A 16,687-nucleotide genomic window follows, 5' to 3' on the forward strand; every position below is an offset into this window, starting at 1 on the left:
ATCTGGAACTCTGTCCCTCTCCTCCCCACTCCTCTGACCTCCAGTGTTGTTTCAAGCCCCAGGAATGGACCAGCACCAAGGCCTTCTTGATTGGGCTGTGCCCTCCCCCAGTCCCTGGGGACATTTCCTGGCTCTCCTCCTCCCATAGGACGCTAGCAGGATTTCTGGAGCAGGCATAGGTTGGCAGGGCTGGAGAGAGGAGGTGGGCTGTGTGTTTGGCATCCGGCTGGGCAGGAGCAGGGAAAGAAAGGAAGAGATTGGCCTTCTGGGGGGCTGCTTTTTTTGCTGTCATGGGAACAGGGGTGTGAGAACATGCACAGAGCTGGAAAGATTAGATAGTTGCATTTATGGAGGGCATATTGTGCCTCACCTTGAAATAGACTGTACATCACTGCATTCTACTGTGCAACTCAGTGCCTTGCAGGGCCATGTTTTTCTGTTTCACAGGTCCGGAAAGCAAGGCTTGGGCCGAGTAACCAGTTCAAATAGCTTGTTGGCAGCAGAACCATGAGTTAAAGGCTTGTGTGCTACACACTAAATCCCAAGCTATTTCTACTACACCACACTACTTTCTTGAAGGATTTAAAAATTCCTGCCTTTCTTTCCAAGCTGGCACATTGCTTTCGTCTCAAAGCTGGACTGGGACTGAGAGCCCTGGATGGATATGCAAGGTGACGTGTTTATTAGTGTTGGAAAGAGACTCTGAGATCCAGCCGAGGGCCTGGTCCTCCCTCCCCATGCTTTGCTCCTAATAGCATAGCACTCGGGTACTTCTGGCTGCGAGCCATAGATGCAGTATGAGTCTCCCCAGGCCATTTGCCTTATTTATTTTTAACATTTCTCATGGGACAACCGAAGGGAATGAGATCTGCACTTGCTCTGTTTTTTTAAAAAAACATAGTAATTAAAAAAAAAAAGAGCAATAAACTGGGCATGGTAGTACATGCTGTAATCTCAACACTCTTGCAGGCTGAGGCAGGAAGATTATAAGTTTGAACCCAGCCTGGGCAACTTAATGACTTAGTGAGATCTTGCCTCAAAATAAATAAAAAGGGCCGGGGATGTAGCTCAGTGTGAAGACCCTGGTTTCAATCCCTGGCAATGGGGGGAAAAACTCAAACCAAATAAAAAAGAGTGGTAATGCAATTAATAGAGTAAAAATAAAAATACAGGCTGTTCTTGAAAGAAAACAGTTCCTTATACCTCTGCATCACTTCCCACAAGTCCCCCCAAGAAGCGATTGTCTTCGTACTGTCATATCTTCATACTTTTGTCTTCATACCTTTGACTTGTGATGCTAGATGAGCCACAGGAAACACCTTTAAGGAAGTAGGCACCTGATCTTTTACTGTGTTTTTATTTCCCTTGCAAATAGGTCTTCCCAATTCACAGATGGGAGCACTGAGGCCCCAACCAAGTAGGGCCTGCCTTGGATCCCCACAACACACCACATACCAATCTTCTTTAGGCCTGGGACTGTTGCTGGCACCCTTTGCCTCCATCCTGCATCCTGGGCCCAGGTTCTCAGACCAGCGTGCTTAAGAACTCCTTCAAGTCAGGGATGGAAGAAAAGGGCTACTTTTCACCTTTACCTTTCTAAGGCCTCAGCTGAGCTTCCTCTCATAACCTGCTGGCACAGTGCCTCTCCCTTGGGAGGGTCCTCTTGTTCTTATGACATATGATGTGTGGCAGCTATACCTGCCCTGACTTCCCAGAAAAACAGCCCTGGCAGAGGACAGGTCAAAGGTCAGGACTAGTCAGTGTGGACTAACAGCTCCGGGCAGACACCCAAATCCTGTAGTTCCTTGTTTGATCTTAAGGAAGTTGTCCAACGTCAGCAGGCACTGCCACTGCCACCACTGCAATGGTAGCAGCAGCTGAGGCAGCGGTGCTAAAACAGACAGGGCCCCGGACTCAGAGGGCATAGGCACCGGTGGAAGATGATGGATTTCTTAAAGAACATTTTGGTGAGTGTCCCTGGGCTGGAGGAATGCCTGTCCAAGCCCTGCTACCCGGAGGGGCTGTGGAATACAGCACTCCCGCTGTCACCTGGCAGGGAGCCCTGAATTGCTGTTTGTCTGCATGGGGCATGGGTGCCACCTGTCACTCGGGAAGGAGGAGTAGAGGTCAGGGACAGGGAGACTCTGTGTGTATGATGGTGGGAGTGGAAGACGGGACAGACTCAGGGACCAGGCCCTTCTAACTGGCCAGGAGATTTGAGGTGCGGCTCCTGGTGTGGGATTGGGCAGAACTCACCTGTGTGTTTTTTCCTCTGAGAGGGCTTCCTTGCCCTGTGCGAGGGCCTGAGGGAACCCACTGCCAGCCGAAGGGCATGCTGCAGGTGGGACTTTCCAGAGAACAAGAGAGAGGGACTCTTCTGCTGGGCTGTCGCTTGGGCTAGACACTTGGAGCTGGTAGGCCGGCCCTGTGGGTGTAACGCTTTTCTTCTTTGTGCCGTATCCCTGGCAGGTGACTGAATCTTGTCACAGAGTCACAGATTGTGGTTAGTGTGAGAGTTGGTTAGTGAGAGACAGCCATGTCTAGTGGTGCCCAGCCAGATTGTCCCTGGAGGCACCATAGACACCCTGTCCCAGCTCTGCTAGGCCCTGGTAGACATGGGGGCCTAGGCTGCCATGGCCAGGTTGGAACTGTAGGCTCCCTCATTCCCATACCTGCCTGCTGCTGGCTGGGACTGGCTGTCTTCTTGCCTTTTCTCCCCCTCATTGGCTGTGTTACCTCTTTTCTTCAAGGAGCAGAAGGTGGGATTTTAGGGGTGAATGTGGAGAGTGGCTGGACACTTATTTGTGGTGGGGGAGAATGGTCCACCATTGACTCCAAGTTGGGTGTCATGAGACTGAGGACCCTGTTAGCACACAGAAATGGCCTGACTTGTCTGGACCATGGGAGGGGTGGATAGTAGAATTGGAAGGTTTTAAACTGGGGACTGTTGTTATCAGATTTGTCCTCCAGAAAGGACTGTATGGCTGTTGTATGGGGAGCTGATGAGAGAGGGGGTGGTGGGGAGGCAGGGAGCTCGAGGAGGAGGCTGTTGAATGGTCCATTGAGGGGAGCTGAGATGGTGGAGGCGTGGGGGTGGTGAGACACAATCATACCTGGGATCCACCTCAGCGTAGACTTGTGGGAGGATTAGACGTGGCGGGTGAAGGATGGAGAAATAGATGAGAACTCTTAGAGCTTTGTCCTGAGCTTGGGATGGACGTATATGGTACTACTCACTGAGCTGGGGAGAGTGGCTGGGGTAGAGGTAGATTTTTTTGAGGGAGGGAAAGAATTAATGAGAGTTCTGTGAGATGTTGGTAAACCCAGGTGGGTCTGGACTTGAATCTCATTCCGCCTTTACTAAACGTGTTCACTTTGGGCAAGCTGCTTAACCACTCTAAGCCTCTAGCCCTCTTATTCTCTGTGTCTGGAGAATAAGAACTTCTGCTTGTGAGGTTTATGGAGTGGCATTTGAAAGTACCTAATTCAACGCCCAGTGCCTGACACATCACGGGGTCCCCAACAGAGGATACCTTAGGACTTCCTTCCAACTCAGAAATATTCAGTGGCTCCCTGATGTCCAGAGCTGAGCTTGATATTTGTGCCTTGTGGGCCAATTTGGCTTATAGATTTATTGTGTTTGGTCCACGTAGAGATTTTTAACATTGAGCTGATTAACAATGAATTGATTATCAGCGTCTAAAAATTGAGACAGGTTTATCTTGAACTCTTCAACTCCAGTGAGCTTGAATTTCTACTTGGCAGCTTAGAGATAAGCGGTGGCTGTACCTTTTGGGGATTTAACATTGTCTTACTCCTCCACTCTTTATTTTTAATTGAAGTGCAATTTATATAACATAAAATTAGTTATTTTACAGTAAATAATTCAGTGCCATTTAGTATGAACACAGTGTTGTGTAACCACTACCTCTATCTAGTTCCAAAGTATTTTATTTTAATAATTCCCAGGTGAGAACTCATTAACAATCACTTCCCACACTCTCCTTTTTTCACCGTTGGCTCCTGGAAACCACTACTTAGTTTTCTGTCTTTCTAGATATTTTATAGAAATGGAATTATTATGCTTCTGTACAGCAAAAGAAACAACAGCATGAAAGGACATCCTGTGGAATGGAAGGAAATACTTGTAAACCATACATCAGACAGGTGTTTGATTTTGAAAATATATAAACTTCTACAACATAATAGTAAAAGAACTAATAATCTGATTGAAAAATGGGCTTAAAGACTTCAGCAGAGATTTCTCCAAAGAAGATATATAGATGACCAATACCATTAATCATCAGGGAAATGCAAATGAAAAAAATCTCTGAGCTAGCATCTCACACCTCTTAGGATGGCCAGTGTCAAAACAAAATAACAAAACAAAAGATAACATGTTGGTGAGGATGTGCAGAAACTGGAACTCTTGTAACATTGTCAGTATGAATGTGAAATGGTACAGCCAGTATGGAAAACAAAATTGAAGCTACTTAAACATTAAAAAAAAAAAACCAAACCAAAAAAACAAAAAACAACTGCCTGCTTTATTCCTTTGCATGTAGATACTCAGGGTTTTTTTTTTTTGTTGTTTGTTTGTTTCAGTACTGTTTGTTGAAAAGGCTGTTTTTTTGTTATGGATTGTCATGGCATCCTTGTCAAAAATCAATTGTCCATAAGTGCATGGATTTATCTCTGGCTCTCAGTTCTGTATCATTGGTTTATATGTCGGTCCTTATGCCACTGCCACTGTTTTGATCACTGTTGTTTTGCAGTAAGTTTTGAAATTGGGACGTGTGAGTCCTCCAACTTTGTTCTTCATTTTCAAGTATGTTTTGTCTATTCTGGATTATTTGAATTCCCATATAAAATTTAGGGCCAGCCTTTCAGTTTCTACAAAACAAACCTAGCTAAGATTCTAACAGGGATTATATTAAATATATAGATCACTTTGTTTGATATTGCCATCGTAACAATATTGTCTTCTCATCCTTGAACATGGGATATCATTTCATTTTATTTATGTTGTCTTTAATTTCTTTCAGTAATGTTTTGTAATTTTCAGTGTGTAAGTCTTTCGGTTAATTTTGTTCCTGGGTATTTTATTCTTTTTATGCTATTGTAAATAGAATTGTTTTCTTGCTTTCCTTTTCAGATTATTCATTGCTTGTGTGTAGAAGCACAGTTGATTTTTGCTATTGATTCTGCTGTTTTGGTGGCTTCGTTTACTAGTACTAGTAGCTTATTTTTTTGTAACTTCTTTAAGGTTGTTTATATGGATCATGTCATCTAAAAACAGATTGTTTTACTTCTTTCTTTACATTATGGATGCTTTCTTTTTTTACTCTGGCTATAACTTTCAGCATAGTGAATAGTGGTGTTGAATGTAGGCATCTTTATCTTATTCCTAATCTTCTGTTTTCAGACTTTCACCATTGAGGATGCTGCTAGGTATGGACTTTTAAAAAATATCCTTCATCATATCCAGGAAGTTCTCTTTATACTAGTTTTGAGTTTTTTTTTTTAATATCTATAGGAACTCCTTTATTACAAATTTATATCTATGTAAGTAAATTTTTTTTTTTATTGGTACTGGGGATCGAACTCAGGACCTTGGGCTTGTGAGGCAGGCAGTGGATCCACTGAGCTAAATCCCCAGCTACTTGAGGTTTTTTGTTTTAATCACAAAAAGGTATTGGATTTTGTCACGTACTTCTGCATCAGTTGAAATCCTCATGTGGTTTCCACCCCTTTGTTCTATTATTGTGATATTTTATATCAGTTTTCTTATGTTGAACCAAGCTTGTGTTCCTGGGATAAATCTTACTTGGTTGTGGTATATAGTAGCATGCTGTTAGTTTGCTGGCACAGTGAGGGTTTTAGCCTCTGTGGCTATAAAGGACTTTGGTCTGTAGTTTTCTTGTGGTTCCTTTGCATGGCTTGGTAATGCTGGCCTCATAGAATAGGTTAGAAGTGTTCCCTTCTCTTCTAATTTTTAGAAGTTTAGAGTATTGGTGTTGTCTTTATTAAATATTTTTAAATGCTTGGTAGAATTCGTTATATATGGTCCTGGACCTTTTCCTTCCTTCCTTCCTTCCTTCCTTCCTTCCTTCCTTCCTTCCTTCCTTCCTTCCTTTCCTTTCTTTCCTTTCTTTCCTTTCTTTCATACCAGGGATTGAACTTGGGACTTTGAGCTTGCAAGGCAGGTGGCGGAATCACTGAGCTAAATTCCTGGCCCATTCCCGGACTTTTCTTGTTGGGAGGTTCTTGATTACTGATTCAGTCTTTTACTTCTTATGTCTTTAGTCTTTTTAAGAAACATATACTGGGGATTGAACTCAGGGTTTTCGCACTGAGCTATATTCTCAGCCCTTTGGGAAAAAATTTTTTTTGAGATAGAGTCTTACTAAGGCTCAAACTTCAGATCCTTCTGCCTCAGTCTCCCAAAGTTCTGAGAATACAAGTGTGCACCACATGCCCAGCTCTCTTTAATCTTTCATTGCCTGCCTGGCACCTATAGTTGTTTGCATCTCCAAGTCCTAATTTAGAGATTTAAATGTATCTGCCTAATTTTAAGGTGTCCTATAAAACCTGTCATTTTTCTACCTTTCTCCACCTTGTTTCATCTCTGCTCCAGTACCTCTGCTCAGAGATGGTCCCTTCTACAGACCACCTGCATTAAACACAATTCTGTAGGTTGGTGTTCTCAGTGTAGTCACATGGGAGGGAATTTGTTAGAAATGCAAATTCTCTGGCCAAGAATAAAAAATGTTAGGAGCAGGGCCCAGCAAGCAGTGTATAAAGGAGTGTTCCTGGTGATTCTGTTGACTTATCATTATGATAAGAAATGGAGAGCCATTGCAGGCTCCTGGCCCCAGTGAGCAGAGGAACTGTGTGTAGCATCAGTTGGTGGGAGGTGAAACCAAAGAAAGGAAAGAGAAGTATGCAGGTGGTGTGGAGTGGCGATGGTGGTAGTGGAGGGAGACTTAACTCTGGAAGGCAGTCTGTCACTGAGAGCACCCACTAGGGATGAGGCTGGCTGTCCAGGCTGAGGGGTGCAGTCCGTGGTCAGAGAACAGAAAGCTCTTATTAGCAGAAACACTGGACTGTCCAGCTCTGACTTTAGTTATCCCAAGGAACCAGCCCTGGCTACTACCAGGCCCAACACGGACTTTCCACTGTGTACTTGAGTCTCATCTTTCTTAGTAATGTGTCCAGTCACTCATTCAAGAAATACTTCCGTGCCTACTGTGTGCCAGGTACTTCTAGGCCCAGGAAGACAGCAGTGACTATCATAAGCCAAGAGCCCTGCATCAAGGACCTTCTACTTTGGTGAACTACCCTTTGTGGCCTTGGTGGAAATGGCTCTGGCATTTCCTGCAGGCCTGGGCAGCTGGGGCAGTGGCCCTGTTCGTCATCTTGCCCACCCTGCAGGGGATGACCTCTGAAGAAGCAGCAGAGTTGAGCAGTTTGTTGGACTTAATGGTCAGGCAGCTCTGGGGAGCATCGGATGTGGTTTCTAACAAGGTGTAAACTCTGACTGCCTGACTCCTCTAGATTTCTATAAACCTCTTTATAAAATTCTCCAGACATCGTTTTCTTTTTTTTTTTTTTGGTACTGGGGATCGAACTTGGGTCCTTGCGCTTGCGAGGCAGGCAGCAGAACCACTGAGCCAAATCCCCGGCCCAACATCTTTTTATTTATTTTTTTTATGTTTATGTCTTTCACTTCTGTGAGGACCGGATACTTGCTATGTCCCTGATTTTCTTCTTCCCCATCACCGTGCAGCCCCTGCATCTTTACCTTATTTTCTCAGGACCCCTGTGGGTGGAAAACACCTTTTCCTGTGTCCTTGGCTTGTGTCAATTTTCTCGTTGCTATTGAAGTGTCTCACCCCCTTGAACATGTGTCCTGGACTGAGGTGGAAAGGGATTATGAGGTGATTGCTACTGGGCATTGAGCATGTGTTGGGTGTGTTGCCAGGATGCGAGCATGCTGGCTTATGTGGTCCTAGTATGGCCTGGGTGTTGGTGCTGTTACCAGCCCTGTTCCAAGGTGCAGGAGGCTCAGACTGCATCATTCTGCATGGTGAGCTGCAGATGCATTATGTATTCTGGGAGCAGGTGTAGCAAGCCTGCTCACATGAAAATACACCCCACCAGGAGTGGAGGAGAGGAGCCCAGAGCGGGGGCGGGTTGCCCAGCAGGGACATAGTGATCTGCAAGTGGATGGCAGTGAGTGTCATTTTCTAAGTGGGGTAGAGAGGAGATGGAGCAAAAGGGGAGTGTATTGGTAGGGGTCCCATACTCTGGGGTACAGTAAGAGGGAAGGAACAGGTGGTTAATTTTGGAGGGAGAAGCCGCATTCATGTGGACCAGGAAGGCAGGCAGGCAAGGCTGCTCCTGCCCACAAGAAGGGCACAGGTGGTGAGATGGGCTACCATGGCCCCCCCTATACCATCATCCCTCTGCACTCATGGGTTCTACATCCATAGATTCAAACAACCTTGGATCGAAGATATTTGAATCAAAAATTGTGCCTGTATTAAAAATGTACAGACCAGTTTTCTTCTCACTATGCCCTAGACAAAACAATGTAACAACCATTTTCATAGTATTTACATTATATTGGCAGTATAAGTAATGTAGAGATGATTTAAAGTAGCAGGGAAGATGTATGTAGATTGTATGCAAATACTACATCATTTTATATAAGGGGCTTGAGCATCTGGAGATTTTGATGTCTGTGGAGAGTCCTGGAACTAATCCCAGGACCAAGGGACAGATATCTCACACAAATGCCATGTTTCTTCCATTACTTTTACCTCCCCAACTGGGCAGTGGACTGAGACTAGAGCCAGCAAGTAGAAGAATTGGGAAAGATTTCCAGAGATTTCCCAAACCTAAGAGGCTCCCTGCACTTCCTGTTCATGCCACTTTGGCTGCCTCTGTCCTCCACATTCTCTTCCCCAAGGACTCCCTTTGCCCTGAAAAGGGAAGACCCGGTGGTTTCTATATTGGGAGGTGGGGAGGACAGGGATTGAACCCCTACCAAATGCTGGGGCCCCACCTGTGACTTCCTTGGCTGAGCTGGCTCTCTGATTATTTCACGGCCTACTTGAGTGGTTGTTAAAGCAGAGCCCAGGGGGGAAATGCTGGCTGCCACTCTGATTTGGGTGGCAACGGCTGTTGCTAATAATAAATTAGACAGCTGAGCTGACTCTGCTATTGAACAGGAAGTCTAGTGACATTCCTCTGGGACAATCTGCCTTCCTGACGGAGGGAGATCCTCTTCCTAAAAATGCTCTGGCCAGGACTTCAGTCTGTCCTGCAGGGTTGGTGCAGCCCTGGCAGTGAGTCAGTGAGCATTTATTAAGTGCCTGCTGCGTGCCTTTGATTGTAAGAAGTATTCTCAGGGTTTGTGGACGAGGGTGGGTCCGAATAGCTGCAGCGGCTGTTCCAGGCTAGCCTGAGTCACCTGCTTCTGGGTAGAAAAGGAGACTTGCCTATTGCCAAGGCTGGAATGATCCCATTGGAAAGTTCAACCAGTCATCAAGAAGTGGGGCCAGCCCTGCTGAATCCAACTTGCCGCTGGCTGATTTCTGCTCCTGGTGAATCATAGCCATTCTTCTTCTCTCCCATGCTATGCCAGTCCTGAGGCCACAGAGCATCTTCAGTTTGGAAACACACACTCATTTTTAAGTCATCCAGACACACTGTCTCTGGGAAGAGCAATGATGTCAAGAGAAGTGAAGTATCCTAAAGCTGCAGGGGAAAACACATCTCCAGAGTGAGCTTTCTAATTGTTCCTTCTAATAGTTGTCTGTTTCCTGAACATTTGCTGTGGACCAGACACTAGCTGGACACTTCTTGTACACATTCTTATTTCAGTCACATAAGAATCCCCAAAGTCAGGGAAGCTTTGATTTGGTTTTTTGGTGAGGAAATTAAGAAAAGAAGTAAGAGAGATTAACATGTGTCATGCCACACAACTGGACAGTAAGTAGCAGATCCCAGCTCTGGAGTCTAACCACTGGACTCTGCAGTCTCATATCTTTCTACTGCATGCAAGCTGAAGTAGCTTTGTTCTGCCTTGCAGATTACACCTGAGTTCTGGTGTTTAGAATTTCTCAGGCCTGGAACCCAGTTCTCCTCTCCTGACTCATTTTCAGGGTGTCTTACCCAGAGGCCTCTGTCTGGCTGGCTGGTCCACTCATCATCAGCATTGTCGCATCATTAAGATCAAGTACTTTTTTTTCCACCTTTGCCCACACAGCTCCCAGTGCTTGGGTACTGTGCCCTCTCTATTCTCTATGAATTGATTTCTCTTCATCCTTTCAAGATATTCCTGGGATCTCATGCCTTTTGAGAAACTTTCCTTAATATGGTGCTTTAAGATGTGTCCACATACTCTTTGATAGTTCTCTTTTCAAGTGGTGGAAACTAATTGTCCTCCCCTTGAATCTGGGTTGTATTTGGATATTTGCTTCTAATGAATAGGATAAAGTGGAGGTGATAGTGTATCCTTTCAGATTAGCTCATAAAAGATACTACAGCTTCCTTTGTGCCCTCTCTCTTGGATTGCTCATTCTGGAGGAAGTTAGCTGCCATGTTTTGAGGACACTTGAGCAGTTAATGGAGAGGCTGTTGGCTGTCTTGTGAGGAGAAATGACGCCTTCTGCCAATATCTTCATGAGGGTGCCCATTTGGATTTGGAGGCTCTAGACCTAGTCAAGGTTCAGATGAAATTTTGACTGTAACCACATGAGAAACCTTGAGCCAGAACTGTGCAACTAAGCTACTGAATTCCTGCCAGAGATTGTTTCAAGCTATTAACTTTAGAATGATTTGTTATATAGCAGTGGAGTACTACGTTTGACATCCCACTAAGAAGAGGTTCATACCTCCTCTGAACGACGGTGGCAATGGTCGTCTGTAACATAGCCCTAAGGAGCACTGTCTCATAATTAAGAACAAGTACTTTGGAAATTGACCCTTGCCTGGTACTGCCAGTATCCTGGCCATGCCTTGAAGGTGCTTAATCATTTGAGGTTAATTGATTGACTGCTAGAAGGGCATTGTCAAAGAATACAGCTAAAGAATTTTTTGATTGCAGTTTGTCTGTGTGTAACAGATTGAGCTGGATTTGGGGCTGATTTAGGAGAGCATCTTAGCCTATCATACACAAAACCAAGAAGCCACTCTAGAATGAATTGGTCTGAATCCAGGGCCTTTCTTCAGGCTCTGAACGATGTATCCTGTGTCTCTGGTCACTCGGTTAGGAAGTTATGGGTAGAACCTGAAGCTGGGGTTAGGGAAAGCAAAGAAAGGGCTGTAAGAAGAGCCTCCACTTGTTTGTCAGTCTTCAAAATATGGATTAAATGCAAAAAGCAATTTATAAAAATGCTGAAAAGCAAAAAAAAAAAAGAAACATCTTTAACTGATTTTAAAGTTAAAATCATTTTGGCATATATCCACCCTTCAAGATATTTTTCTTTGGGGGTGTGATATGCATACTCATAATCAGACCTGTACACATATACATAAACATCTTTTTATATTTAATGGAAAAACTAGGATCATCTTGTTCCCAGCTCTATTTTTCTCACTAAGCGATGCGTTGTGAATCTTTATGCTAGCATAATTAACACAGATCTCTTCCTGTGGTGTTTTATTGTACTCATATCCTCATGCTTTGTTGGCTTCTTCCCTCATTGGTGGGTGCCCTGACTATTTCCACTTTTTTTGCCTATAAGCAATGCTGGGACAAACATCATGTGTGTGTGTCCTTATGTTGTTGCTCAAATACTGCTTTAGGGCAAATTCCCTAGAGCAGGTTTATTGGACTGAAAGATGTGAACATTTTCAAGACTTTGCATACATGATGCAAAATTGCTCCTTAGGGAGATTGTACCAGGTATGCATTAACCTGTGTCTGTGACCCCTACGTTGTTGCCAACATTGGGCAATCCAATAGATGAAAGATTTTATCTTGTTATTTATTGTCATTTTTTTTTGAATAATGAGGGAAGATGGGCATGTTTCTGTGTGCTTATTGGTTGTTTCATGTTTCTCCTCTAGCAATTTGTTCATGTCCTTTGCACAATTTTCTGTTTCCTTTAAAAAACTTTATTTAAAGTTTAAATATGTGAGTAATGTTGACCTGCATGTCTTGATTTAGGCCAAATATAAAATATAACTTCCCTCAACAACTTTCATCCTCGCATCCTGAAATAATAACGTTTTGCTAGTTTAGGTGTATTCTTTCAGATCATTTTCTGTGCATTCATATGCCTACATGTAGGCTACTTTAGATTTCATTTTTAAGATTGTTTTCATAAAAGCAGGATCATTCATATTCAATGTGGTGTTTTCTGATTTGCTCCTCCCCACTAATGTAATTTATCTTGGAGAATAACTTGTCTAAGCAATATAAATCTATTGCTTTCACTCTAAGTGGTTGCGTAGTTTTTTTGAACAGCTCTATTGTGATAATTCACATACCAAAAAAAGCGCCTATTTAAAGTGTGCAATTTAGTGGGTTTTGGCATATCCACAGAGTTGTGCAACCTTCACCACAGTCAATTTTAGAACATTTTTGTCACCTCAGTAGGAAAGCCAGTATCTTTTGGCTATGATCTTCCAATTTCCTACCTCCCTCAGCGCTAAGCAACCACTGACTTACTTTCTGTCTCTATGGATTTGCCTATTCTGGACATTTCACATTTTTATTGTAATGTAATACAAGATATTAGTAAAGAAAATATTAAAAGCTCTTTTTATTTCTATGAAAAAATAAAACAAAATTTCATTAAAAATAATTAGAGAATAACAATACACTGTATCATAATCTTATCATGATCTTAAAAGAATTGTCAAAATGTTACTCAGAGTACAAGTCATAGACAAAAAAAGACCCTTACAGGGGGCCGAGGATTTAGCTCAGTGGTTCCACGGCCTGTGCAAGGTCCTGAGTTCGATCCCCAGTACCAAAAAAAAAAAGACCCTTACACAGATGAAAGAAATAAATAAAAAGACAAAACTTTTCAGTGAACAAAGAGAATAACATAAATGAAATAAATTAGCATATATCTTAAATATTTTTGAAACAGTGGAATAGATAATTTGGGGAAATTATTTGAACTTTGCTCTATTCCCTACTTATGCATCTTCTATTTTGTGCCCTCCTCCCTGCCTCTACACACACACACACACACACACACACACACACACACACACACTTATATTTAGTTTCTCATATAAGCTGTGATATTTCAGCTTCTGTTTGACTTATTTCACTCTATATTATGTTCTCAAGTTGCATCCATTTGCCTGTGAATGCAGAGCAGTACACTTCATGTTGTATAAACACCACATTTTCTTTATCCATTCATCTGTTGCTGGACATATATATTGTTTCCAATATCTAGCTACTATAAATTGTGCTACTATAAACATGGATTTTTTTTTTTTTTTTGGTGGCGGGGATCGAACTCGTGACCTTGCGCTTACGAAGCAGGCACTGGAACCACTGAGCTAAATCCCCAGCCCCATAAACATGGATGTGCATGTATCCCTGCAATATGATGATTTTAACTCTTTTGAAAAGTTACACAGAAGGGAGATAGCTCTGTCAAGTGGAATTTCTGTTTTTAGTTTTTTAAGAAATCTCCACACTGATTTTCATAGTGGTTATACTAGTTTACATTCTCACCAACAATGTGGAGTAGTTCCTTTTCCCTCATGTGCTTGCTGGCATTTATCATTTGATTTTTTTAATGATAGCCATTGTTTCTGGGGTAAGAATGTATCTCAGTTGTAGTTTTAATTTCAATTTCTCTAATGGCCAGTGATGTTGAACATTTTTTCATGTATTTATCAGCCATTTGTACTTATCAGCCATTTGTACTTGTTCTTCTGAGAATGTCTGTTCATTTCGGTTGCCCATCATTTGATTGAGTCTCTTATTTTGGGGATCTAATTTTTTTTGAGTTCTTTATGTATTCTAGATGTTAGTCCTCTCTCTAAAGGGTACCTGGGAAATTTTTTACCCATTCTGTAGGATGTCTCTTCACTCTGTTGATTGTTTCCTTTGCTGTGCAGAAGCCTTTTAATTTGATATGATCCCATTTGTTGGTTCTTTTTTTGTTGTTGATTCTTTATACTATTTCTTGTGACATTGGGGTTCTGTTCAGAAACTCCTTGCTTATGTCTATGTCTTCAAGAGTTTTACCTATTTTATTGTCAGGCAAAGTGTTTCTGTTTTAACATTTAGATCTTGGATCCATTTTGAGTTTAGTTTAGTACATGGTGAAATATATAGATCTAGACTCAGACTTCTGCATGTGAATATCCAGTTTTCCTAGCACCATTTATTAAAGAGGCTGTCTTTCCTCTAGTGTATGTTTTTGGCCCCCTTGTCAAAGATCAAATAGCTGAATGTGCCTGGGTTTGCTTCTACTTCCTTTATTCTGTTCTGTAGATTAGCATGCGTATTTTTGTTTTAGATTCATGCAGTTTTAATCACAGTAGCTTTCAAATCTGGAATTGTGATTCTTCCTTCTTTGCTTTTGTTACTTTGCTATTCTGAGTCTCTTCTTGTTTCATATGAATTTTAGGATTATTTTCTCTAGATGTGTGAGAAATACTCTTAGTATGTTAATTGGAATTGCATTACATCTGTTTTGGAAGTATAGCCATTTTGATTATATTTGTTCTGCCTATTCAGGAATAGGGGATATCTTTCCATTTTCTAATGTCTTCCTTGATTTCCTTTTTCTTTTTCTTTCTTTTTTTGGGGGGGTACCAGGGCTCAAACTCAGGTCCTTGCGCGTGTGCAGCAGGTGGCGAAACCACTGAGCTAAATCCCCAGTCCTTGATTTCCTTTTTTCAGAGTGATGTAATTTTCATTATAGAGGTCTTTTTCTTCCTTGGTTAGGTTAAGTCCTAAGTACTTAATTTTTTTAATGCTATTTTATTTTTTTAAATTTATTTATTTATTTTTTGGTACTGGGGATTGAACTCAGGACCTTGCACTGCAAGACAGGTGGCAGCACCACTGAGGTAAATCCCCGGCCCCTTGATGTTATTTTAAATGATATTATTTTCCTAATTTTTTTCTTAGTGAGTTCATTGTTAGTGTACAGGAACGTTACTGATTTTTGTGTGTTGATTTTGTATCCTGGCACATTGCTAAATTTGGTTATTAATTCTAGGAGTCTTCTGGTGGAATATTTTGGTTTTATACCTAGAGAATCATGTCATCTGCAAATAATGATACTTTGACTTCATCCTTTCCTATACATATCCCTTTTGTTTTTTTCTTTTGCCTGATTGCTCTGGCTAATGTTTTGAGGACTGTGTTGAATGGGAGTGGTGATAGTGGACATTCTTGTCTTGTTCCTGATTTTAGAGGGAAAGATTTCAGTTTTCCTCCATTTAATATGATGTTGATTGTTGGTTTGTCATAAATGGCTTTTGCTAGATTGAAATAAGGTCCGTCTATACCTATTTTCTTCAGGGTTTTATCATGAATAGATGTTGGATTTTGTCAAAGGTCTTTTCCACATCTATTGAGATGATCATGTGATTTTTGTCATTGTTTCTGTTCATGTAATGAATTATATAATTGAATTACTCATTTGTGTATGTTGAACCATCCTTGTATTCCTGGGATGAAGCTTGCTTCATCATGGTATATGACCTTTTTGATGATTTGTTGCATTCTGTTTGACAGTACCTTGCTGAAGATTTTTGCATCTATGTTCATTAGAAAAATTAGCCTGTAGTTCTCTTTGTTGGTTGGATTCTTGTCTGGTTTGGGGTTCAGGGTAATGCTAACTTCCAGGAATGATTTTGGAAATACTCTTCCTCTCTATTTCATTAAAGAGTTTGAATAGTATTCCTGTTAGATCTTCCCTAAAGATCTTACAGAATTCAGCAGTGAATCCACCATATCCTGAGCTTTTTTTAGTTGGTAGTGTTGCTTTGTTTTTAAATTACTGCTTCAATTTCATTGCCTGTTATTGGATTGTTCAAGATTTTTAAGTCTCGGTTCAGTTTTGGTAATTCATATGTATCTAGGAATCTCTTCATGTTTTTGAGTTTTCCAGTTTTTTGCATATAGGTTTGTGAAATAGTTGCTAATTTCTGGATTTTGATGGTGTCTGTTGTGAAATGCTTTTCATTTGTAATTGCTTTGATTTGTATCTTTTCTTTACTTTTTTGGGTAAGATTGGTTAATGGTTTGTTTAATTTGTTTATTCTTTCCAAGAACAAGGTCTTTGATTCTTTGAGTCTTTTGTTGTTTTTCAAGTCTCCATTTCATTGATTTCTGCTCTGAGTTTTACAATTTCCTTCCTTGTAAAGTTCTGGATTTGGATTGTTCTTGTTTTTCTAGGCTCTTAAGATGCATCATTAGGTTATTTATTTGGGCTTGCTCTGTTTTCCTGGCATAGGCGTTCACAGTTATAAAGTTCCCTCATAGGACTGCTTTCATTACCTTATATAGGTTCTGGTATGTTGTACTGGTGTTATCATTTGAGTGTAGGAACTGGCTGTTTCTTCCTTAATTTCTTCAGTGTCCCATTCATTATTCCAGCCTGTGTTTGCATATGTTGTATAGTTTCTGTGGTTTCTTTTGCTATTGCTTTCTAGTTTCGTTGCACTGTGATCTCATAATATGCAT

General features: G+C 41.6%; 1 protein-coding gene across 22 annotated transcripts in view; it reads left to right on the forward strand.

The window, feature by feature from the left end:
* Rap1gap2 (RAP1 GTPase activating protein 2) overlaps nt 1-16,687 on the forward strand; it is a 251,824-nt gene that overhangs the window by 153,918 nt on the left and 81,219 nt on the right. Inside the window, exon 1 of one of the 22 annotated variants that reach the window (XM_087191614.1) lies at nt 1,823-1,967. The exons of 20 other annotated variants lie outside the window; for them this stretch is intronic. In XM_087191614.1, the coding sequence (XP_087047740.1) occupies nt 1,941-1,967 (27 nt within the window). In that variant the 5' untranslated portion in view covers nt 1,823-1,940. Of the gene's footprint in view, nt 1-1,822; nt 1,968-16,687 lie in introns of those variants that run through there. One more of the 22 variants, XM_021238353.2, reaches the window with a different exon arrangement.

The sequence above is a fragment of the Heterocephalus glaber genome, unplaced genomic scaffold (assembly GCF_053883595.1).
Source record: "Heterocephalus glaber isolate CG9 unplaced genomic scaffold, H.glaber_assembly_v1.0 deba00001564, whole genome shotgun sequence".
In the NCBI taxonomy this organism is placed as follows: Eukaryota; Metazoa; Chordata; class Mammalia; order Rodentia; family Bathyergidae; genus Heterocephalus; species Heterocephalus glaber.